This window comes from Ambystoma mexicanum, chromosome 5p (assembly GCF_040938575.1).
Source record: "Ambystoma mexicanum isolate Mex_15411 chromosome 5p, UKY_AmexF1_1, whole genome shotgun sequence".
In the NCBI taxonomy this organism is placed as follows: domain Eukaryota; kingdom Metazoa; phylum Chordata; class Amphibia; order Caudata; family Ambystomatidae; genus Ambystoma; species Ambystoma mexicanum.
The window spans coordinates 879624001-879649204 of record NC_090930.1 but is presented as its reverse complement, the minus strand read 5'-3'; the positions used below and the strand labels follow the sequence as shown (position 1 = coordinate 879649204).

The following is a 25204-nucleotide window of genomic DNA, read 5'->3' as shown; positions in this document are numbered from 1 at the left end:
GACAACTTCACACGACATACTTCCAATCGCCCACTAGATCGAACACACTGTCTCCTACCGCAAGATTCAAACTACAGAAGGCAGGAGGGAGCAGCTTCCGTGTCCCAGCATCCAAATTGTGGAACACCTTACCCTTAAACAGGAGAGCTGAGCCGTCCTACTCACTATTCAGAAAAAAACTTAAAGTCTTGGTTATTCTAGCAGGATCCCCAACTCGCTACCGGTATCTTATGCTAACGCTGCACCATTCCTCAGCGAACCTCATTGTACTTAAGTTCTGTATATAACTGTGCTTATTTAATAACTATGTATAACCATGTACTGTCCATCTCTGTATTTCCTCTATTGTTGCAACAGGTGTATATGTAAGATATGCGCCCAGATGCCCCAGGGCGTGGCTGCGCTTTACAAAGAAAATAAATACAAATACACTTGCTAGAATCAAAGTATAGTGCTTCGGGGACATGAACAACGATAACGATAATGTATTTAGGACAAAACCTAAACCGAGAGGTCTTTTGAGTCGTAACACCACTGCAACGTTATTCTTGGAAACATGAAAGCGTATATTACACTGCTCAGTACTACGTGCTTCTTAAACCTAATGTGTGCATTATTACACACATATCATGTGCTCCTTGGCGTCATTACCCAAACTATATTTCGAGCGCCTCCGTTGTACAACTTCTTGCTCACCTGAGGGTCGGTATAATCCCAGACCATGCAGTATCCGCAGCTCAGCTTCAAGCGCACCACGCCGCATGAGCTGCAAAAGCCGCATAGCAGGCTGTAGCACAGATACCATTCTTGCGCCCGGGTTCAATGTAGGTGCCCTTGGCAGCAGCGCCAGCTTCCAGCAGTACAAGCGTGTGAAACAAGAATGAACACAAAAAAAGGACAAAGAAACTGGATCGCCGCCTGATAAGCAATAAAACAGGACGAAAGCCAGCTAAGATTTACTAGGAACGTCTGCCACACCCACAGATGTCAATTAAAGTGTACTCCAACCCTCCCGCTGTTGTTTCGTTTTTATTTCGCTTTCGCTTCTGGGAAATGTAGTATTTTGCCGCTCCTTGCCCATGATGTAGAAAGGGTAGAAACTACCACTCTCGTAAAGTATCCGCCTCTCCCCTTGTAACTTATACCTGACTTGAATTCATCCAGAGCCTGAGTCAGAAAGCTTGCATCAGAAGATGGAGAACACAGTATTGTGTCAAGGGTGCAGAGCAGGCACATGCAACATGAAACAACGATGAATCTAATCTGTGGAGGTGGTTTTGAAACGCACAATGAGCAATGGGGTAAAAAGCAATACTACTTATAATCATTTACATTTTTATTATAAAATGTATTTATGTATTGCTGATAAGTAACAAAGCTTAATTAAACAAATAGGTTTGCTTTATTATGTATTTAGCAGTAGGGATGCCCGTTCCAATATGGCCACCCCTGCTTCACCTACCGCAGCCAGTTTTACATCGCACTCAATTTCTCTCTATGTCTATGCTGACACTGGAGCCGGGTTTTCTGGTGTTCCTTTCACTTCCATAGTCACTGTCACTGGTATAGGGAAGATGGCGGCAGAGCGCGGTTACAGCTTCTCTTTGACTACATTCAGGTGAGGCATGCTCTGCGGCACTAATTAGGGCGACTTTGTTGTGACAAGAAAGCAGCAATTTAAGTGCGCCCGTTGCTTCAGAATTTAGGACTTTAGAGCAGAGGGGGTGGTTATGCTGGGCCTCCCCTGGGATGATGCGATCCTGCAGTGTCATGGGACAGTCAGACCTCGCTGCTTTCAGCACATCATGTGCGGCTAGCATTAGTAGTATGATAACACGGGTCGTTGGCGGGTTCACTGGTGATCGCACCACATGGTCCATTATCTGTTTCTGGAGAAGATGTCAATGAGTGGTGTGACACATCCAATCGGTTCAGTTAAAGTAAATCATCGGGGTTTTAAGGAGTGCTTCATGTCGTATTCCTTCACTTTCTGAGTGCTGTAATATGCATACTTGCCAGCCCTCCCGATTTAGACTTGGGACTCGCTATTTTTCTGTAAAAAAATGTTTTTGCTTCCTCCTAAAGTATCCCTAACCCCAATGCAATTTAATGGTGACATTGATTCATTTTTTATTTATATAGCGCCTATACACAAGAGCTTCAAGGCAGGGAGGGAACATAGGAAAATAGAGTGAAATTCTTACAAGTCCTTGATACATTCAGAATGTGAAAAATATCATAATAATCAGTGTGGCGACTTTTCAGATAGTGCAAGTGCTATAGACAATGATGAGGAGGGGAGCGGGGTGGGAGGGAGAATGAGACAGACAAGTGGCTACATTACAATGCCTGACGACAATTGAGGTAGTGCAGAAGTTTAACAAGAGGAGGGGGGGTAGGGGGAATTGGAGTGAAGGGGGAAGAACAAAACAAGCGACTATCATACTAGGACTGGCGACATTTCAGATAGTGCTGGAGGGGGGAGCAGGGACGTCATTTCACCAGTGGAAGTGACATCACATGACCCTTGACCTCTTTTGACATCACAGGGAGTGATGTCATTTGACCCCCCCTGAAGCGATATTGCGGGAAGCGATGGAATGCGACCTTTCACCCCTTGACAAAACAGGAAGGGGCATCACATAGCATTGTTCCTAAATACACTACGAAAAATATGGTTATGATATCACTATAATGTGATATACATTTCCTACAAAAATGGATCGCTATAGGTATCGGTAAGATCAGTGTATATAGGCCATATTACCAAATTACTGTGAATGCAAGCAGACGTCCATGGCCAAATGATAATGATGTGTTATTGCATAGCACTTACACTGAAGCACTTTATATAGAATAAAATATACATACAATATCACCCACCCTGTGTTGCTACTCATTTATTGACCTCAGAAGGATGAAAGGCTGAGTTGAGGTTTCTGGAGGTAGGCTTTCCAATAAAGCGAAAGGGGGAAATGTCACCAAACCAAGAACTGTCCCAAGATCCGTCCCTGCCTGGTCGGCAAATTCACAGAAGAGATGCTATTGATGTGAAATGATCTGTCATTTCTCCAACAGCCATTCCTGCCCAGCAGTTGAAGTAAGGTGTTCGAAATGCAAGAAAAAAGCACATCAGACTCAGTGTTGCACGTTAGGAAATATCCATATGGATGAATGGTCTGAACAATCGGAAGAAGTGGTCTTTGCAGTTGGTGAAGAAGAGGAGGAATTGGGTGCCCTACGAGACATAGTGTGCATTGATGGCTGCCTAGTGAAGATGATGATTGACTCCACAGTGAAATACACTCTTCTTCGAAAGAATATTTCCCAATAAACAGTTAATGGAAGTGGATATCAAGCCACGGCATATGGTGGCGGATGGATATAATCTGGTTTGAAGCAAACCTGAAATTCCAAGTCAGAAGCGCCCCAGGCAAAGTGGTTGTCGCAGTGAAAAGGTCCGTACCACTTTTGAGTTGGTTATAGCTAAAGAAACTGCAAATTAAGTTGAGTCCCAATGAAGTGGAATGTGTTTTACAAATCGTTTCTGAGGAACTGCGTGCGGACTAGTTTGTTTGATGTGAATATCGGATGTCTAAAGGGGTTTGTGCATCAGATTAGATTAGTGGAGAATACCAAGCCGGTGGTACAGAAGGCGAGAAGTGTTCCTTTAGACCTAGGAAAGGAGGTGAAGAAATAACTAGATAAACTGGAAGCAGGTAGCATAATAGAAAGGATAGAAACCTCCCAATCGGTGTCCCCTTTGGTCGTAGTCGCAAAACCAAATGGGAAGTTGAGACTTTGTGGATATTTGTACTTTAAACAGGTGTGTTATATACTATGGAGACTCTTTCGACAATGAATGGTGCCATTTTCGTCTCTGGATCTCACATCAGCAAATCACCAGATTTATCATGACTCAAAACAGCTAACTGCCTTTATTACGCCAGAGGGTCTATTTCAATTTGTGCATATGCCTTTCGAATTGCAGCCTCAGGATTTCAAAGGCTAATGTATAAGATTTTCAAGCATGAGGCAGGTGTGGTCTGCTTTCAGGATGACATTCTTATGTTTGGTTCTATCTAACGGAAACAATCAAAGGCTTGACAGGGTAATGAGAATACTAGTGGAAAGTGGGATGACGTTGAGCAAGGACAAGTGCAAATTCAATCAAACAAGAATAGAATATTAGGGGCACACAGTAACGGCTGATGGGGTAAGCGTGAATGAGAAGCTGGCCAATAATATCAAAGATGTAGTGGAACAGAAAGAACATGGAGAGCCTGCGCTCATTTCTTGGTATGGCTGAATACTATTCGAGGTTTATCCCCCAACTGTGCTGATAAGACAGTTAGCGTGAGACTATTGTTAAAAAACCATGCCCCGTATGGATGTAATGCAGAGTGCGCTAAAGAGTAAGTCCATCACAGGTGCATTGGTATCTGCCACTTCTCTTAAAGATTTCAAGCTGAACCGTAAATCCTTTCTCTCCACAAACGCCAGCAATACAGGTTTGGCTGCAGTTTTCACTGAAGTGGAGGGAGACGAGGAATATGTCATTGCATTTGCTTAGTGCCTACTTAAGGGAGCCAAAGTCAACTACTCCACAATTGAAAGAGTTGCTTGCTATCGAGTGGTCAATCGAGAAGTTCAGAACATTTTTATGGGGAAGCAAGTTTATTGTACACTTGGATAACAAACCTTTGCAGGAGACATTACAGAAGAAGGCACTGGATGGTGTTTGTCCAGGATACAAAGATGGGTCTTGACCCAGCAAGAATACCCATTCGAAGTTGAATATGTTCCAGGAAAAAAGAACATTCTGGCTGATTGTTTATCCTGCATGGGTGTAGAGGATGTTGAAGGGGGGAGGAAGTTGAAGAAGATTGTGTTTTGTACGTTTAACAGAAGATGAGTTGGAAGCTGGTATGGAAGATGGTGAATTATCAGGAAAGTGAAAGCTGTGTTGGAGTGTTGTGGAATATTAAAAAGACGTGGTGAGGGGTGTGAATGTGGAGGCCTGTTTTTGGTTCTAGAAGAACTGCATGTCACAGGAGGGTCTGTGATGTGATGGGACAGAATATCTCTGAGTGGGTTGAGTAAGAGCGTTGTTGAAACTGCGCATGAATGGCATCAAGGCATCACTAAAACCTAACGGGCAGAGTTTTGGTGGCCTGGTTGTGATCTTGACGTGGAAAGTGGTGAGAAATTCCGTTCGATATGTTAAGAGTGAAAACAATTTGGTGCTGAGGGAGAGCCCTATGACTTTGGTTCATGTGCCAGAAATGCCCTGCGAAAGAATAAGATTGTCATTATTGGACCCATTCATGGTAGGGGTCCCGTCAAATACTGCATTGTTTTGGTGGATATCATGTAAAACTGGGAGAAAGTGGAGATTACACATTCCATAATGATGATGGATGTAATTGGGTTTTATGGAGGATGTGTTAAAGCGTGTGGGTTATCCATGTGAGTTACTGACCGACAACAGAGTTCAAGTCAAAGGAGATGTGTGGTTATTTGGTTGACATGGCATACAGCATAAATGGACTGAAATGTATCATCCCCAAGCCAATGGGGTAGCGGATCACTTTAACAAGGTAATCAAGGACTGCATCAGGTGGGCATGCATCAATGGTGAAGACTGGGAGGAGGTTGTTTTGAGCATGATGTTGGCACACAGGTTTGTCCCGTATACAACAAAGATCTCTCCTTTTGAGGTGTGCAGAGGCAGGAAGCCCAATTACAAATTGTGTCCCCCCATGGATGAGAAGGGAGAGGTGGATGTGGGAGAGTGCGCAAGAGGCAATATCTCTTGTGGAAGAGAAACACATTGCACTTAAGCAACAGTATGATGTGAAGAAATCGGTCAGAGCAGGGAACGGGAAAGAAGGGGACTTGGTCAGGATTAAATTGCCTGGTCCGTTGAGGCATGGACCCATGCAGTGGTCCCAACCATGTAAGTTTGTGTGTGTGTTCCACAACTCAGTGAGCATGGAGGATGGGAGAGTGTGGAATATGAACAGGGTCGTGAGAGTGGAGAGGAGCTGAAATGGAGAACGGTGGAGGCCAAAGCATGAGCGAGTGTGTGGATGGTGTTGTGCCTGTCAGAAACTTTCAGGTTGACGAAGACACCTGTGAGATTTCATGATTTCGTGTTACCTTAATGGAAGGGAGATGTGTAGTGTCTGACTGGTGTATGGGTTCTGTGACGTGTGGTGTGGAAGCTTGGGACTTGGGGGAACATCTGGAATGTGGATAAGTGACGGTTGAGGGAGAAGGCGATGTTTGAAGAAGACTGACGCTGTGCATAGACGGCTGGCGAACAGTATACTTCATGAGCATTCAGAAACGGTGATCTTGACTGTGTCCTGTTACTTCAGTCTCCCTCCTAAAGCGAGCCAACATTTTGGCATGTATGAAAAAGGGATGTTATTGCCCAGTTCAGAGGTGCTGAATGTAACAACCTCGGAAGGATGAAGAGCCCAAATGGGTTACCGGTAATCGACCTTCTGAAGTGAAGTCTTAACCGATGAGCAATCTACCCATCAGTCTTGCAACCATTCCATGAATCCACCTGTTCAACTGAAACCTTGTGCTGTAGATGAATAACCATTAGGACCACAGTTACAATGTTTGTTTGCGCAAGATCACTTAGTCGGAGCACAATTATCTGTGATTTGAAGGCCCAGTGTGGCAAGTCATAGAGCCACCCCCCTTTAATTTGCATATGTATTGATACCACAGGCAGTGCCAAAAAAGTATTTGCTATTTAAGTGCATTGTGGGGAGTTATGTTGCACTACATTACCATGAATAAGCCAAAAGACAATGAACTTTGTGATGCGCAATGTATGAATGGTCACAATGATCATCTATGAATTAATATTATGAGTGTGGGTATTTTGAATAGTGTGCAGTATGAAGTGAATCTCGTCCAGGGACCTTTTATTTTCGCAGATAAGGTACAGTGAGAGAAACTCCAAATTCCTATCGACAGAGAAGCTCCTGCAAGGACGACTTCTCCCTTTTGAGTTGGTGGGACCAATCAACTCCAAAGTAAGCCACCTGGACATCCTCTCGGGGCTGGTTGAAATTCCACTGCAGTTGATGCTGCAACCGAATAGCCAGGGAGAGGAACACCAGATCGTGTGCATTGCTTTTAAGCTGGCCAAGAGCTCCTGGAAGATCCTCTGGACTCCCCGGAAGCAGGATTGACAGAGCCTGAGCCCCCTCAGAGTGCGGGATGCCAGATGCAAGGAAAGCCCATCTCGACCGCCAGAATCCGCAGTGTTGCTATTTGCGGTTGACGCGAGGAGCTGAAACACTGAAGTGCCACTTGTTTGAAGATTGCCGGTTGCGAGCGCTGACCGTCCCATTGCAGTTCAGGAGTCAAGTCCTCCCTCCCACCCCCCCACCCCCTTGTCCCCACGACTGAGGCCCAGAAACACCAGGATCTGCAGAGCTGCACAGGAACAGGAGTCATCTGCTGCAATTTTCTTCAACCTAAAGGTACTGTAAAGTCTGAGAGAATTTACCTCCTTGTTGTGCCACCTTGCTTGTCCTCGTTGGAGACTTGTCTCGGGTTGCCTTTGTAGGGTTGCTGACAGCTTCTTTACCTCACAAGCCTAATCAGCTTGTGGCCCTACTTTGAATTTCTTCTTATTCTACAAAGACTTCTAAAACATTGTGCAAGAAATGTACTTACCTGCAAGAAGTGCTTCAGTTCACCTTGACTTTTGCTAACTTCACATTGGCTGGCCTAGCTCCCTGAATGACTCTTCTCTCCTCTGCTTATGTGTTGTCTTCATTCCGTTCCTGTAAGGGGTTAACTAATTTTGCATTGGGGGTTACCAAAGTACTTACCTGCTTCAGAATATTTGTGTGATCTCTTGTTTTGTTCTAATAACCTTTTTCCTTTGACATATTTCTATGTCTGATTCTAAAGGCAACAGTGATATATTAATGTCCCCAGCACCCTAACTATTGAAGCCACCTGAGGGTGTAGGTAGTGTCTGTAGGCCATCCCAAATGGGTAGTTACTGACTCAGAAATAGTGTGTATTTTTGAAGTGTATTTGAGTGTTACTGTTATATTGCCCCTTCTGAAGAAGGCTTACTCTAATTGACTGTTAAATTAATAGATTATTAATAATTGTTTAATCAAGATACCTTGTGTGTAAGAGTTTATTTGAATACTTGGCACTGTGAATCTCTGTGTAACTCCCCTACAGCTCACATTGACCTCTCTTGAGTTGAGCCTGGCTGCTCAACACGCTACCAACCTATGTAGTACAGACGTATACCTTGGGTTCCTATTGCCAGGAGGTCAGGGTTGTCGTAGTGCACCAAAACGGTACTACATTCTATCTTGCATAACAGGGATGCTAGACCTATCTTTGGCCTCATGCCCAGGGACCGTATCTCTCCAGCCCTAAAATATCTCCACCGGCTCCCAGTGGCTGCAAGGATCAAATTGAAGACCCTCTGCATTGTCTTCAAGGCCTTCTGGGGCCTTGGACAACACCATCTCCAACTTTTCCCTCCCTAAATGCTCCCCTGCTAGAGGCCTATGCTCCTCTAATTTAAACTCAGTCAAACGCCTCTCCAAGCAGGGCGGGGGGGAGGGGCGGCGGGTGCAGGTCTCTCTCCTCGGCTGGAGCCTCCCTGGGGAACAGCCTCCCTGCCTGTTTCAAACTTGAGCCGGGCCTCCTTAAGTTCCAGAAACTGCTCAAAACTTCTCTTCTCTACCTCTTTTCCCCTCACCCCACTACCGCTGTGGCCAGTGACCTGATCCTCATTAATCTCATAGGATCCCCGGCCCTTCCTCCCAGTCAACACCGGCGCACCCCCAACTGCTCTGCGAGCCCCTGCTTGGTGGCTCCACACCCCACATTGAGTCGCTTGTACCAGCACCTAGCCTGAGGTCTCCTCCTTGGCTCCCCTTAGCACTTCCCTCCCAGACCCTCCTCCAGCGCTTGCTTGTCCACTCCTCTGTTCCTCCTTCCATCCCCTTCACTTCTCTACAGTGCACTTGCATGACTGAATGCCACAATGCCTAGAAGGACCATGACTGTATACCAGTGTTTTTGCCATTGTTATTTTTTTCCCCTGTTCCCTTCCCTTTAGCCTTGTGGCGCTTTGAAACGCAATTCTGTTGTATAAAGCGCCTTGCAATTGCTTAATAAAAAAAATTAAAAAAGGGCTGCAGGTTAGTATATAGAAATTGTAGCATACATATGGTCCACAGAAACACTAATACACGTATGTTTTGTACAACTAATGGTTTATTTTATATACAAGTAGGCAAAGATACATCTTTGGAAAGTTGTACTATAATAGAACATATAAACACAATCATAATAACCAACTCGATACTTATGGTATTCACACCAAAGTATAACCTTAATTTGAAGAGCAGTCAGTGAGTCAAACCTAAAGATATACATTCAGAATGGCAACCTGCTTTTCTTGGTGAGTAAAACAAAACTAGTTAGACTTTAAGAATACAATAAGTAATTCAAGGGCAGCAGACCCTATTGGTCGTAACCTATAGTGTTATTCAGTTTCAAGAATCACTTATTTAGACCAACACTGTTACAAGTATACACCTTGCAACATATGTAACTTCTGTTATGAATGGATACTGTTACAACACCACTATTACTTTTAAGAACTCAGTTCAGAGATGGTAAAATAACTTATATACTTTTTCAAAGGGGCAGTCACCTCATGGGCAAGTAAGAACCCAGTACTATTTTCAAAGCTCTCCTACGCAATTCAAGGTAAACTCAACACAATGTTAAAGTTTTAAGAATGGCAACACCTATTCAAGGTAAGTAAAACCATATTTTTGTATGAACTTTAACACTATTTCTAATACAGGAATAGTCAGTTTACCAATGATACTTTTCAAAAGTGTGGAATGCACTTTTAAGTTAAGTAAGAACTCTACCAGACTTTTACGAAAGGCAAACAACAGTTCAAGGTAAGTAAGGACCTATATACTTTTCATAGGAGCAGTATGCAACTATTTTAGATATGCACTAAACTGATCAATGTAAGAAAAACCCAACGGTACACTTTTAGAAGAGCAGCAGCTATTGGTAAGCTTCTAAACTCATTCAGTTTCAGAATAATAAAGCAATACCGACTCACTCACCTTTTAGAATAGTGAAACACAGTTCAAAGTAAATAAACTAACGTACTTATATACTTTTTAGAGTGGCAGTAAGCAACTCTCAACGAATAACTTCAGGACACTTTGTAACTTATTCTATTTAGCAATCAAAGATACATACTTAACACATTTACAAGTAAAGTACTTTCAACACTTGTTATGGTTTCAAGTCTGAAGCCTTATCTTCTAAAGTTCTTCCCTATTCTATGGCATGAGCGATCTCCGAGGCAGAAGAGGGACTCTAGTGTTCTATGAGCCAACAGTAGGCAAGTCAGCATAGGGTTCAGATGCAGGAAAGTCGGAGTTCCAGAGGATATCTCGTCGAACAAGTACCAGCTTCATAGCTAGTAAAAAGTGTTGAGGGACTTGGAGAAGGCTCCCTAGATGTGTTCCAGCTTTAGGCATGGACAAACGGTATGGGCAAACTCCCAAACACACGAATCACCCACTCGGCCTCATAGGATCGTCACAAGACTGGGAAGTATTACTCAAGTCAACACTGTACCTCAGCAGAAAACAAGAGTTTCGGAGCCGACGCCTTCACGATGCTGCATCACAGGACCCAGTCCCTGGATTCTGGGTCTGATGACGAAAGAAACGGACAATGGATGGGAACTTGCAGCAGCAGTCGACAGAAAAGGCTCTCGACAAATGATTCTTCAAGGCTTCTTGTGGCCTTTGTTATTTTGGCACCCTTTGACAGGTACCTGATGAAGAACGAATATTGCTGGTCTGATTCTCTTCACTCTCTCGGTCCAGCACTCTGGTGAGGGGACTTCAGGGATTCTAATTAAGTCTCTGGAGGTCCAGCAGGATTCCTCCAAAGTTTCAGCACGAGTCAGACTTCAGAAGACCATGCGCTGCACACTGGCTCGAGGTCCCCTGGTATTGGTGGTTTGCACCCCAGCAAGGTCACAGCTCGTCGAGGGATGTCTCCAAATGCAGGTCTTCTCAAGATTGAGTCTGACCAGTCTCTGGGTAGGGGTCGCCGTCTTTCGGACCCCCAGGTTGCCTCCAAGGAAGGGTTAAAAGAGGCTCTGGTTACACAGCAGGCGCTGTGGTCGCTGGAATCAGGTACAGATGTCTATTCTTCATCTTCCTCTTTGGATTTGGTTCCAGTGGTCGACTTGTTAGCAGCTTCCAGAATCTGACTTTCATCCAGGAACCCAAGCACAATTTCTGCTAACTCTCCCTGCTGTTTACAGAAAGGGGCGGGTGGCTGTCCAATTAGGACAGCCAGCTCCCCAGTAGGAACTGGTTCCTTTCAGGCAGATGGGGAAGACAAAGCGCTGCAGAGATTCGGACTCCTCCCCCGCTTCCTGCCTTCACAGATACTTTGGAGCCTCGGCGGGAAACGCAGAGGGTTCCCACCAAAAACAAAACTTCAACCAGGACCTCCCCCACCTAGGATGGCAGAGGAGGACCCAAGAAACAACAAGCACACTACAAACGGCGAAAAAAGAAGGAAGCCGCCTTTCTTGCAGAATGGTGACCCTCCTGTGCATTATCACAGCTGATTTGACAGCCTGCGAGTAATATTGACTAAAAAGTCAAGGTATAACCACTGCCACCAGCCATGAGAGTTGGCTTGCTATTATAACAAAAATGTTACCAGGTCAGTAAGAAAGGGGATACCATGTATCTCTCTAGCACTCCAAATAAGGTTGGGTGTGCTGGTCTCGCGTATAAAATGTAAAGGGGATGGAAATCCCACTTTATCCTTGGGAACCATAGTTCACCCAAGGTAAATTAAGAGATTATAGCAACACTGCACATACGATACTGTATGCTGCCATAGTAAAATGCATTAAGCCCAAAGTTATAGGGAACTATAAATCCACACATACAATATGTAGACATGGAAAGGTCACCCATGAAAAGAGTAAAAGATGGGGTAAGAAGGGGATTGCCACTCACCTAGGAACAGGGAAAAAATAATAACCATGCCCAGCAGAAAGTTCTGGGGTCGACGCCGGTGAGGAAGATTTATCACAAACAGGAAAATCTTGCTTAAGTCCTCATCACCGGACTTTATTATGAGGTACTTGCCTCCGATCCAGGACCTTTTTTGTCTCCCTCTTTTTAGCTAAATGCCTCCTCACCCTATGGTATGTATCCCCACTGAGATTAATCTTTTTGGTGTCAGACCATGTGTGTAGAAATGGAAGAACCAGAAAACTAATAGGTAGGTCCCAGCCAGGGCATCTTTCTTGGCACAAGGAGCCGGACATGAGCTGAGTTGGCAAAACATTGGACATGTAAATCTTACTTGGACTGTTTTGGTGAACTGAGCTCTGAAGTTTCCCATGGCCGTGCGTAAAAAGGCCATCCATTACTGGCAAAAGGACTAGGTGGCCTTTTCACACATGCCCCCAGGAAACTTCAGAGCTTTAGGAATCACAGAAGTAACACCCTATAAGTTGTGAGAATGGGGAAAACCAACTGCCATTTAAACAAAAAACTTTTTTTAAAAAAAAATGGCAGTTGTTTTCTTTTTTTTAAAGGAGTCCAGACAATCGTAAAATGTACATTGGGAGTATCCAAAAATATCAGTCTAACATTTACATTAAGTACAATAATTTGCTAATCCCACATTCCTATGTACCAACATGTCTTATGCTACAGCTTTCACTTGCATTGTTGTTTTGCCTTTTTGTACACTACTTACAGTTTGTTCACATTATATATGCAGGAGTGCTAGCCCATGATGTAATATGGAGGGATCTTCAAAGCCATAACTGGCTGAAACCTGTTTCAGGACAATTTGAGATTACTGTAAACTTCCCTATTGGTTATTCTAATTTTAAGTACTAAAAATAGAGCCCAGAGGAGCCTGTGTTATAAAACCACATGTTTAGTTATTGTTTGATACAGGCTTGCAGCTTGTTCAGTACATTATGCGAAAGAAAGGTATTGAAGCACACAACGTAACACGTTTCTCTGTATTTAACAACAAATATCATGGCCTAGTCTGCATTCCAAAATTTTAGAAAGGGATTTACTTTTCAGAAAGTATGTTGAAAATCCAAGTGAATCTTAGACATGCATATGTCTCAATGTCTGTTCTAATTACCTATCTTTAGAAGATGCAACTGGCTAGATAATCGTGTATTTCCCACATTTAAAACTGATGGAGGTGTCTGCCGCATCTTTCTAATACGAACCCACTGTGTACAACAGTTTTCAGCATGAGGTGCAATCAATGCAGCATGAGGTGCAATCAATGCTGCATGGGACATCTAACTTTTCTACCCAGTACTACTTAACATATTTTTGCCACACTTCAGCCCAGCCTTCCCCAAAGCCCACTTTGTGCAAGTGGCCTAGGTGTTGTTGGAAATCCGTTAGATGTTGTTTGCTCTGATAATACTAATTTGAGGATTTCTCCTTAAACACAACACCACACTCCACCAAATCTTTTATTCCGAGCCATCCTAATTCACCAACGATTTTGCCATGCTGCAAAGGCCATTTTTGCTGGTGTGCCACCCATGCCTGCCTGCTGGGGTCTGCCACGTGTATGTTCCTCCATCCTCCTGGAACTTTCTCCGTTTTAGATTCCAATTCTGGATGGTGGTTCCTACTCTCATGAAGTACGATTGGTCTTCTTTGTGCTGACGGGGTGACCAAATCCTTAATTTCACTCTGTAAAAAGAAGCGTTTACTTACCAGCTTGCTCTGCTTTCCTGGAACAATGTTGTCAGGAACCAAGACTGTAAGTACTTTCCGCTGGGCCCTGAGTTGGTGGGTTATTTAAGATGCTCTTACAACAGGGTTTGTATGGTCTCGATAGTCTGGTTCTGCAGGGCCCCTTTAACCGCATTTCCCTATTGGATTGCATTGGGTGGTAATGCTTCTCTGCTTCTAGGTCACACACCCTCCACTGGATTTCTTCTTCTCAGTCTCCAGTGGTGTCCCATGGGGTCAATGGATTTCTTGTGGGTTCCTGTAGGAAGGAACTCTGGCATATCTGGCTTTTCATCATAACCGCAACTCAGTTTAAAGACTTTATCGTGTTGTTTCCTATGGACACTCTTCTCAACAAGGGTACTCCCACAAGTGACGCTGTCCGGTGTGTTGTGTTTTTTTAAATCTATATATTATGCACCTGCCTAGGATAATCTGGGTGCAAATATTGCTCTCGCCATTAGCCGTTGGCTAGTAATAGTGAACTCTTGGCGGGTAAGAAATGGTGTGCTGTGTGTATGTATACCATTGAGGAGGCAAGTTTTTATGTCTGGTTAGTAGCTTCCAACTTTTTTCGGCCCACATACATTGTATCACTCAATGTTGCTACTTCTTCCCTCCTCTGGATGTAATATGCCCTTTTGGCCTTAAGGATTGCCTTACTAAAATATATATGTTGAGTTTGGTTGCCCTTCTGGCTGTGTTGAACATTGTGTTCCTTTGTCTCCAAGTGATATAACTGCATGGTGTGCATATGTGTTATGTACGTTACTTTACTTGATAGTAAGAAACCTGTACTTGCATTCTGTGTGGTACTCTTGCATCATGTAAATGATGGTCATTATACTAAGTTTAATATTGTCTACGTGTCTGCTCTTAACTCCCCTCTAAAAGTCTATATGTATAGCGTCTGCCAACATTATTGTGGATATTTGGGATAAGCGTAAGGCAAACTGCATGCTGTCCTCACAGATACACTGTAGCACAGGCAGGTACACCCAACGGTTCCCGCCTGAGGCAGATTGCATACACAGACCTCCCTCTCCCAGAAAGGTAGAATAAGGGCTAACAAAGGACAACATACAAGAAATGGCGAGAAAAGAAAGGAGCACCATGTTCTAACATAGGTTGCGTTAGAAAATAGCACAAAAGTTGGTAGAACACGTCCACTGCCACCAGCCATAACTATAGGGTTGTTACTGTGACCAAAAAGTCACAGGAGCAGAGAGAAGGGGGGTTATAGGTATCCCCTTAGCACTGCACAAAGGGTGGTGTGTGCTAATCTCTATAACTCTGTTTTAGGAAGGATATAAAGTATCCCTCTATCCTTAAGAATAGTAATTTTCGATTGTGGTGACTATTGCAAACAATTGTGCCTTCCTGCTAGCTTTCTTCCCTCCTGAATTCCATCTTTACTGCTCTGCTACAGGCTCCATTGGAGAGCCCGATCTTTGCTTTTCAGTGACAAATTGTTCTTCTATTATGTTAGATGGTTACACATTCCTCACAAGAGTTGTGCAAAATTGCTCCCAACTACAATGGATTTGGTCATGGCACTGATTTATGAGAGGTGAGCTCTTGCTCAAAGGTATTTTTCTATGTGAATGTAGGGGGGGGGGGTTGGGAATAACTGTTGAAGGGAGACAAATTGTACAGGTTGAGAGTATGAGACTGTGGCAAATAGACAAAAGACACAATAAAAAGGGATAATTTCCAAAGTTGTATTAGTGCAATATGGGTGGGGGGGGGGGTTAGGATAAATGCCTGTGTGAGCTAGGATTTTATCTACAACTTAAAGATATTTCTGTCATGGACTCTAAACCAGAAGGTACCAGGATGAGTCGAGGGCGCAAATTAGCCAGCCATAAAGTCACTTGCCACCTCAGTTCTATACATACACACACACAGCTCTCTATTTCTTACTCGCCCACAAGTCAAACATCACTAGGCAGTGGCAAATGCAAATTCTTTCCCCTTGTCATAAAGTGTTCTGATATTTATTTTCCTGGAACAGATGTATACCTTTTATCAAGTCATATGATCACTAGACGATTTCTCAATCCCTTTATGTAGTAGGACGTGGATGGGGAGAAAGGCTATGGCAACTAAGGCTTGGTCTAGAACAGAAAAGGATTTGCCTAACTTGGAATTAATAGTTGCCATAAGCATCTGCAAGCTTGCTCAGCATCTCTTTGTTGCCTTGCATTCAGTGTTTCTGCACTTGGCTAATGAGGAAAATAATAAAAGCTTTGGCGGTATGTATATGTATCTATCCTCTATTCTACAGAACTGTGTAAGCATGTTCTTAGTATATACGAGGTGTGTGTTTGTGTAAAGCTGTGCATGGTTGCGAGCGAACTTCATGACTAATGTTGCTATATTGTGGCATCACTCCTAATGTCAGCACAGTGGTTTCTCAGCATTTAGTCAACGTCATTCACCATGGCTTTTGGATCCATGACCATTGTTGAAGCACCTGTATCCATGAAGACTTTTCACTGAATAAAGTTGAAATGGCTGTCTGAGAGACTATCTCTCTGTGTGTCAGTCACTGGTGCGCCTCTGGGTTGTCCAAATAATGAATGACTTTGTGAATTCTTAACTCTTCGGGCCGTCATATTCATGGGAATGATGGGAGAATTCCTGGAACCCACTCTTCAGTCCCCCCCTTTGATCGACATTTCGACCAATCATCTATACTTCGTCATTCTTGGTAGCCATCTCTGTGTTACTCCTCCAAGATGTCCATAGTAATTTGCATGGTCATCAAAGCTCCAGGTGGTATAGCTACAATCTCCTTCTGTGTTGCACCATACCAATTTCCCCCAGTATCTGTTGCTGTCTAATGGATTGCCGAATTTTATCATCTCAGTCTGGGACAGTGGACATTCCTTTATACTTGTCCTCAGGTTATCTTTGTTCTACTACCATTTGTTTCTCCATACTCATATCCACTATCACCTTCATCCCTACTGTCTTCTCAGTAGCTTTGTGGCATTGTGTAATGCAGATATTCACCTCAAACAGTAATTGTAATTGGTTATTTATAATGTGCTTAATACCCAGAGGTTTCTAAGCTCGGACCCGGGGATCGAACCTGTGTTTCTCCGCGTCGTCTTGCTTCCAAGGCGAGCACGTTGCCCCTGAGCTATCCTCACAGGATACTAGTCCCACTAGTACTAATATTAGTGCCCCTAGTAATACTTTCCGTATGCTAGCTATGATGGCATCCAGGACTATATGACAACCCGCTCTGGTATTTTCCTGTCCTTTTGGCTTTTCACTCTTACTTGGCATGCATCTTCGATAATCTTGTCACTACTTCTGTCAGTGTGCCATTCTCTGTCGTTGGCAGGCACAAATGTGCAACAAGAACTCACAATCTTGGCGCATGCTCCTCTTTCCATAGCTGTGAAAGGTCTAGAACATATTTGTTTTGGAGTGCCGTTAACCTTACTGCTCTGAGCTCTTCTTTTATCGCATTGAAGCCATTCGCTATAGAGTTTGCATCAGCTCCCATCTGACTATCTGCAACCATTTTGCATTTGTATGTCTGGACAGCTGGAACTACTGATGCAAAAAAACATGTTAAGGCTGCTCATAATGTCTCTACGCAGTATAGTTACAGGTGTCTGTTGGGAGTAAAATAGGGGCAACGATAGATCATGCGCCCCTATAGAAAGTGCAATATCGTCTGTAAAAGGAACCACATACCATACCTACCCGGATGCAGGATTTTGTTGCGCCTGTGTCTACAAGAAAGGAAAAAGTTGTTATCTTTCGTCACCCCTCGGCGTTGTTCCTCCGCTGGGTTGGGTGTAATCGATCGGATGCAACACATCAAGTCCGTCTGTGGGCTGTCTTATTGAGGTTATAAAGACATCCCCTTCCCTAGGAATGGGTTAACCCCCCACCCCCACTGCAGTGAACCCACCCTCCCAATTTCCTAATGGGGGGGAGTCATGGAGTCTGTGCATGCCATCGTTCGATCATTTGATTGTGTGCTATTCTGCATCCGTGGCATTTGCTGTGTTCTGTATACGTGATGTGTGTTACCCTGCATTTGTGGCATCTGTGATTACTGCTGCATAGGTGCTTGCATTTGTGGTGTCTGTGCCATGGGATTGTGTGCCTGCAGGTATGCGTTCAGTGCCTGTCCTTGATGGGGTGTCTGTTCCTGTGTGTAATACTCGTCCTATTCCCCTTGGTATGTTGGCTGGTATTGCGTTTCTCCCATTCTGTTGCGCTCCCCTACTTTTGCACACTCTCGAGAGTGTCCGCACATGCAGCATTGGAATGGCTCTCTCCCCTGCCTTTGGAACCCCCTGAATATCCCCCTGAGCCCTGCTGCATTTGTTGCCCATATCCTCGAAATCCCCTTTACCCTTCTGCATCTGTTGCCCGTACCCACATCCCCCCTTTTCCCCAAAGCACATGCTGCACATTCCACTGCCCCATGAATCCTCCCACAGCGGGTGGTGGTGCGTACTGCATCTGTGCGGCCCCTTGTCCTCCCATGCTCGTCAATACTGCCCCTTCCATGGCATATTTAGACAGCTTCCTCTGTACTAACTCTTCTTTCTCTTGCTTCCTTTCCTCGCGCTCTTTCTTGTGTTCTTTTGCAATAGCCTACAATATTGTACTATCGTGAGCTGTATGTCTGACCAAGGCTTTGTCTCCATCCCCACCAGCTTCTTGAGTTGCTTTTGCACCTGCTCTGGCAACCCTTGGCATAATATCTGGTAGAATAATGCTACTGTTTTGTCCCACGGTACTCGTGTTTCAAGGCGGCAAAGCTCTTGCATCGTCTGAATGTAGTCTAAGGGGTCTTCGTCCTCCCCCCATTTTGCGTGCCATAATCAAACTAATGTCCGTGTCTGGGTATTGCGTCTTTGGAGCTTGTCATACGGCAGCTCATCAGTTTGCAAATGGTGAGCCATCCTGCACCGTTTCCTGGGTGGTTACTCCTGGGTACCCCACCCTTCTCCATACGGCATCAGCAGCCTCCCCAGGGATTGCTACTAGTAGCCCCTTCACGTCGCCCTAATTTCTGTCCCTCTATGGTTCTTTCCATTTCATTCATATATCTATTTCCCTGAAAAGGGTAGCCTACACCTCAGGTTTTCCTTTTCTATCTGCTTTCATGGTATATATTGAGGTTGCCCCCTCCCTAATCCAGTAGGGGCAACTGTGTGAACCGATCTCCACATTCACCCCTCGTGCCAGCCTGATCTGTCCATCGTTCAGTCGGCGTCTTTAATGCTAGTGCATGCCTTTGTTGGCTCTCCCTTCTGTCGCCCTGGGAGATCCCGAAGCCTCGGCACATATGGGATCAGGTCGTCTAGTCGGTGCAATGCGTTTCTAGACTGCTGTGATCGATCGTCCTTGCCACCCGTAATCCCGCTGTGTCCTTTCCTACTTCCCAGGTCACACTTCTGTCTGCGCTTTTCCCCCCAGGTCACACTTCTGTCTGCGCTTTTCCCCGTTGATTTATGCTTGGGTCACCCTCTTCCCTCGTCCTCACTTCCCCCTGCATATCTGTCTGAGTTGGTTCATATTGCTGTAAGAATTGTCTTCCTGGAGGCCGTGTCTGCGCTGGGCTTCCCTTCAAAGTCAATCAAGTCCTCACTATCTCTTTCTCCGAAAGACCCCATGTTTATCTTGCCCGATAGTGGCAGTTCTGTGTGGTAGTGCTGTCTGGCTCCGTTCGCCTACTGGTCATCTCCCATGCCCATTCCCCACTTTGTCCTTAATGTCTCTGATCGCATGCTCCTCCTCCATGTGTTTGTGCTCTTGCGAGTCGCTCTATTTCCCATTTTCTCTGTTCCCTCTTCACTAAACCTTGCTTTTCCTTCTCATCTTCCCTTCGTCTCTCAATCTCTGCGAGCTCCCTCCTTCTCCTCTCTCGTTGCATGCGCTCTCTTCCTCCCTTTGCTTTTCCCTACGTGCTATCTTGCGTCTCTCCTCTTCTTCCTTAACCTTTCTCTCTACTTCTTCCATTATCTCTGCCCAGTTCCTTGCTTCACTTATCCCCGTAAGGCCCGCCATTTCTTTGACCGCCCCCGGTGCTTCTCCGGTTGTCTTCCCATCCAATTTTAGGAGGATCTGGCCCCCTACCCATTCGTTCGAGGCTATACCCTCTAGCCCCTCCTTGGTGCTAGTCTGTGCCTCGCTGCATTCTCCCTTTCCACTGTCTGTCCAACCCCTTTCTGTCCCTCCTTGGTAAATGGTGGAGGTTGGAATATTGGATTTGTGTACCCCTCTGCTGCCATTAGCTCCCTTTTTATAGGGTATAATGCCCTGTCATCTTTTGTATCCTTTTCTTTTGCGCTCGCAGGAGAAGGTGGGGGACCGGAGGGCGGGGACGCTGGCCCCGGTGTCTCCTGTTGGCTCAGCATCCATTGGTGCCTCATCACTTCCCCCTCGTCCTCCTGGAACATTCTGCGAAGTTCAAATATCGCCATACAATCGGCTAGTTTCTTCCCCTTAAAAGCGCTGTACAAGTGTTTCAGTAGTGGTTGCTGCACATGTTTGGAGAAACTTCTGCATTGTGTCATTGGTTTAGTCAATTTACCCTCTGTACTTTTCGTCCATTCCGTGCTATATTTGACAAATCTTGCCCTCATAGGGCGGAAGTGTCTTACACAAGTGCTGTAGGGGTGTGTCCCCCCAACCCCCTGCACTTTCCTTGAAACCTTGCTTTTATACTTACTTGACCTCAAGTCGAGGACTTCTAAACTTTGCTGTTACACAAGCACAATGAAATAACAGTTAACAATTCTTCTCGAACCTCTCTGGCCCCAAATCAACCTAGGTGTGCTCCGCGCACCGCCCTTCTGCAACTCTCTGCCTCTTCAGGCACGCCCACCACCGCCACTGAACAACCTCCTCTGTCAATTTGAGTTTCTCAACACCACTTCTACAACACCTCGTGCTCTTCGAATCATATGCCCAGACCTAATGGGTGAAATCATCAACTCACTGAATAAGGTAGTGCTACAGATCACTTACAATGCTAAGGTCCTGCTACACAATCCTTTATAAAAATCCAACATGAACCCACAGCTGTCTTCCTGCCTCCTAACGGGATACCAATATTTTTTTGTGTTTGATCTGTATCTACAGCCTTGTAGAACGCCTCTGCAAGACTTAACCAGACAAACACCTTCTGCAATCTAGGCCAGCTCCCTTTGCTAAACCTTACAAAGGGATACCGTCATCTATGACCTGAGCCAAAACGCCCAACCCACAGGGAATCCGATATTCACACAACTTCTGTCATCCGTGCCCTTAGTCAATAGCCTAGGTTATTCACCAGAACCTTCTACCTCAAGACCGAATGTGCCCTAAACACAAAAATGACATCTACCTCCACTCCTTTCCCTGCTATGCTTGACAATACTTCAAAGATACTCAACAATGCTCAGTACCACCATCGCACCCCCTGTTCCTTTCCCACTCTCCTCATTTGCTGTGTGGCTGAGTCAATACTTGCAATCCATGATCCACTGATGCTGTTCGGCTACCGGGTCTCCCAAAACTGCCACGCCACCTTTCTGGTCTGCTGGACTCTTCACGGATCACGGGCAGGATATTTCCAAGCTGGCTCCTGGCGGTCTCTGTACAGGGGCGTCGAGTGCACTTCCCTCTCGTCTCAGGTCTCGCCCTGTAGGCACTGTGGCGGAAGAGGCGGCTCTATGCCGTAACGGCATAGCCAACCGATCCTCTGCTACCAACTTGATGATGAGGTTCCAGTATGCCAGAGGTCTGGGGGTTACTATGCGCTCTTTACAGACACAAAGGAAGCTGAGGGAGTGGCTCTGCCCACTACTAACCCGCACTCATTAAGGTTCTGCACCTTTTTCAACAAACATTAAGGTTAGGTGGGCTATTGAAACTGTTTACACAGTAAGAAACCATAGATGACACCAAAAACCAACATCACCCGCTAGTGCTGCCGGTATATTAAATTCAGAAGCGCACACCAGGTTAAACTTCAGAAATGTATTAACATATAAAAGATAAAAGTTTTAAACGGTGCCAAATGTCACCATACAATGATTCGACACAATATCAGTAAGGAACAATGCAAAGGGTGTTATAGACAGTAAAACAAAAGGACAAAGTATTCAGTCACAATGGCCTAAAAGGTCAGTGGTGTAGATAAGTGTCATGTGCTGTGCAAATTGCGCTTGTAAACTTAATCTGACACTCCATTCAAATTCGCCATTAATCATACATCCACATACATACAATTCATACCAACATGTTTCTTTCCAAAATGTAACTGGTGCAAAAATATGTGCAAGGAAATTCGTCAAGGACTGTCCACAAACAAAACCGAACACTGTTGTGCAATTACAGCTGATACAGAACAAGTTAAAAATGTATGTCTATACCAATGATAATATTAGTATATTGTCAACACTCAAGATAGTGTTACTAAAGACACATTTCACAAGACTCCAGATACTAAATGTTGGTAAGGAGTCCACAATGTGGCTGCTGGTTTCACCATGGATTACCTAGAAACAGTAAGGAAATGGGGGGGGGGGGAATTACCATTTATCTGGTGCAATCATGTTCAACAATCAACATAAGATTGCTAATACGGTCTTAATACCGTGCTTATATAAAAGAGGGCAGGCGAATGGCCCAAAAGGCTGTTGTTTGGAGGAAGTCGGTGCATAGGAAGAGAGGGGAAAGCACAAGCCCACAGCGGGAAACCGTAGCAAATTGAGTAGAAAGATGTGTGCCGGCACCATCCTGTTGTTGTGCAGATTCCATTGAGACAAAATAAAGGGGTGCCCGCAACACCATTGGCAAGCAAGTGTGGTCCAGATCTGAAAACACGCCCTAGAGGACAGGCCTGGAGACTAACCAAATAACTGAAGTCTCAGGTGGGACACCCGAAAAGCACCAAAGGTGCATGCATGAGTCTACAAATAACATGCAAAAGTCCTACGAGCTCACCTGTTCAGCTACCAAGGGCCCGACAACCCTTCCCCACAGAACAAATGGAGGACTCCGCCAAGGGCAAGTTAGAACTGTCATTTATTAGAAAAACCGACCAGGATCATACAGGACATAAGAAGATCTCTAGAATCGCCAATTCCAACAAATGTGTCTCCGCTTTTTGATGCAGAATGGTGTCCGTACCTGGGCCCTCCCCAATAAACCTATCGCACATATTCATTGGGTGCTCGGAGTGGTAGACACTACAGATTTCCCATATACATCTACTTTATTGGTCCTTCCATGTTGGATGACTGGCCTGCCCCTTCCCCAAGAAACTATCTATTACATTGTTGCAGGGTCGCTGGACTACCATTGGCCCTTGCCCCCTGCCATCTACTTCTGGATTTCTGTCCCCTGATTGGCTGGAACTGGTCTCCTAAGGCCTCGGACCCACTTCGGTCCTCAGCCCTCTGTGCACCTCTTCAAGGTGATGTGAAATGACCATGTATTCCCAATGTATCTGGTATCAACACCACATTTGCCTATGCGAGTGCTCTCCACATTACAACGTTGTTAACTTGTTCATGTTTCACCTCTTGTCTGGGTTGCTGAGAACTATTCATCTTCCCACCGCGATGAATGACCATTGTCTAGCTCAGCCACATCACATGGTTGTGGACCACAAAATCAAGCTCTCCGGGTCTGCAATTATGAGGATTTATTCTGCTTTTCTGTCTTTTGAGGTTTGGAATTAGCTGCTTGTCTCTGAACTTGGCCGCGAGCCCTGGCCTTCCTGCTCTGTGCAGCCTAGTTCTGCTCCTCCTCGCCGCCTGTCCTGCGGCTTGAGGCCTTCTGTGATTCTCATTAGGCTTATACTATGATTTCTACACACTTCTATTGGCTATATTTCCAATAGGGTAGTCCTATTTGGTCCTCTAATGCTCCTTATATGACCCTGTAGTTCCATAGGGTTAGTTGACATAAGCATCTGCAAGCTTGCTCTGCATCTGTTCATTGCCTTGCGTTCAGCATTTCTGCACTTTTCTAATGAGAAAAATAATAAAAGCTTTGACAGTAGGTGTATATATATTCCGTCCTCTAGTCTACAGAACTGTGTAAGCATGTTCTTCATCTATACGAGTGTGTATATGTGCGTAGGTGCGAGCGTACTTCATGACTGGTTTCTCAGCATTTAGTCAACCTCATTCATCATGACATTTGGATCCATGACTACTGTTGAAGCACATACATCCATAAATGCATTCACTGGATAAGGTTGGAATGTCTGTCTGAGAGAATATCTCTCTGCATAAGTGTCGGTCACTGGTGCTCCTGGGGGTTTTCTGAATAATTAGTGACTTTGTGCATCCATGACTCTTCGGGCCGTCATATTCATGGGGATGAGGGAGGGCATTCCTGGGACCCTCTCTTCACATGGCGGCCATTTTCTTTGTTTACTTTTTGGTTTCTATTTTTTCAATGGCCATCATGGAAAGGGAGATAGAAAGGGCAAAAAAAGAAAGGAACCACCATGTTAGAACATAGGTGACCCTATTGTGCACAACGGAGACTGTGAATACAGTTAGCGGTAAGAACGAGCACAATAGTTGGTAGAACAAGTCCACCTCCAGTAGGCAAAACTATAGGGTTGTCTATGTGTCTAAAAGGTCACAGGAGCAGAGAGAAGGGGGATATTAGGTACCCCTTAATCTCTCGTAGTATAAAGTTTTAGGAAGGTATCCTTCTATCCATAAAGGAATGGTGCGCTCAAAATTGTTATTGTCTCAAGCGTTCGGGCATGTGGTTTTAAGCAAACTCTGATCTATCATAAAAACATTTCCTATGCACCTTACCTTAATTTCCCTCACTTTTACACATGCAAAATCAACGAGCGAGGCGCAGCCTTCTTGTGCAAATCTTATCCGTTGCCGCATTGCCGAAGTTCAACTGCCCTTGCGTCACTAAATCATATCACTAGCCTCTGAAGCTGACATCACTATTCCTAGCGATATTCTCCACCTATTTTCATGACGTTAGTGAGCAGCGTAGCCAAACGCGCCCAGTCATCTTCTACGTCTTAACGTAAGTTGACGCAGAACCGGGAATATTAACACACAAATACTCTCACAGCACAGCGTGTCCCAAATCGGAAAGGAAACACCAATACTCTGCATTTTAGAATGTGCTTTTATTTCACAAAAAAAGCTCTGAGAACATCCAGTGATTTCAATTTACCACCAATTATTGAAAGTCCTTGAGTTATAGTATCAAAACTTTATCATGAGGCACAGAGTGTTCCTTTCAGGAGAAGATGCGTATTTGACAAAACGTCGGCATCAGCTTCTTGCTTTTTAAACCCCCAATTTGTACTAAACACATGG

At 44.8% G+C, this 25204-nt stretch overlaps 2 protein-coding genes across 2 annotated transcripts in view; one reads left to right on the top strand and one right to left on the bottom strand.

Moving 5' to 3' along the window:
• The window catches only part of MRPL32 (mitochondrial ribosomal protein L32), a 110128-nt gene extending 109071 nt beyond the window's left edge, over window positions 1-1057 (bottom strand). Inside the window, exon 1 of the mRNA XM_069613303.1 lies at window positions 697-1057. Within this exon, the coding sequence (XP_069469404.1) occupies window positions 697-805 (109 nt within the window). The 5' untranslated portion in view covers window positions 806-1057. The remainder of the gene's footprint in view (window positions 1-696) is intronic.
• A 410-nt stretch (window positions 1058-1467) lies between these two features.
• The window catches only part of PSMA2 (proteasome 20S subunit alpha 2), a 170850-nt gene continuing 147113 nt past the window's right edge, over window positions 1468-25204 (top strand). Inside the window, exon 1 of the mRNA XM_069613302.1 lies at window positions 1468-1618. Within this exon, the coding sequence (XP_069469403.1) occupies window positions 1575-1618 (44 nt within the window). The 5' untranslated portion in view covers window positions 1468-1574. The remainder of the gene's footprint in view (window positions 1619-25204) is intronic.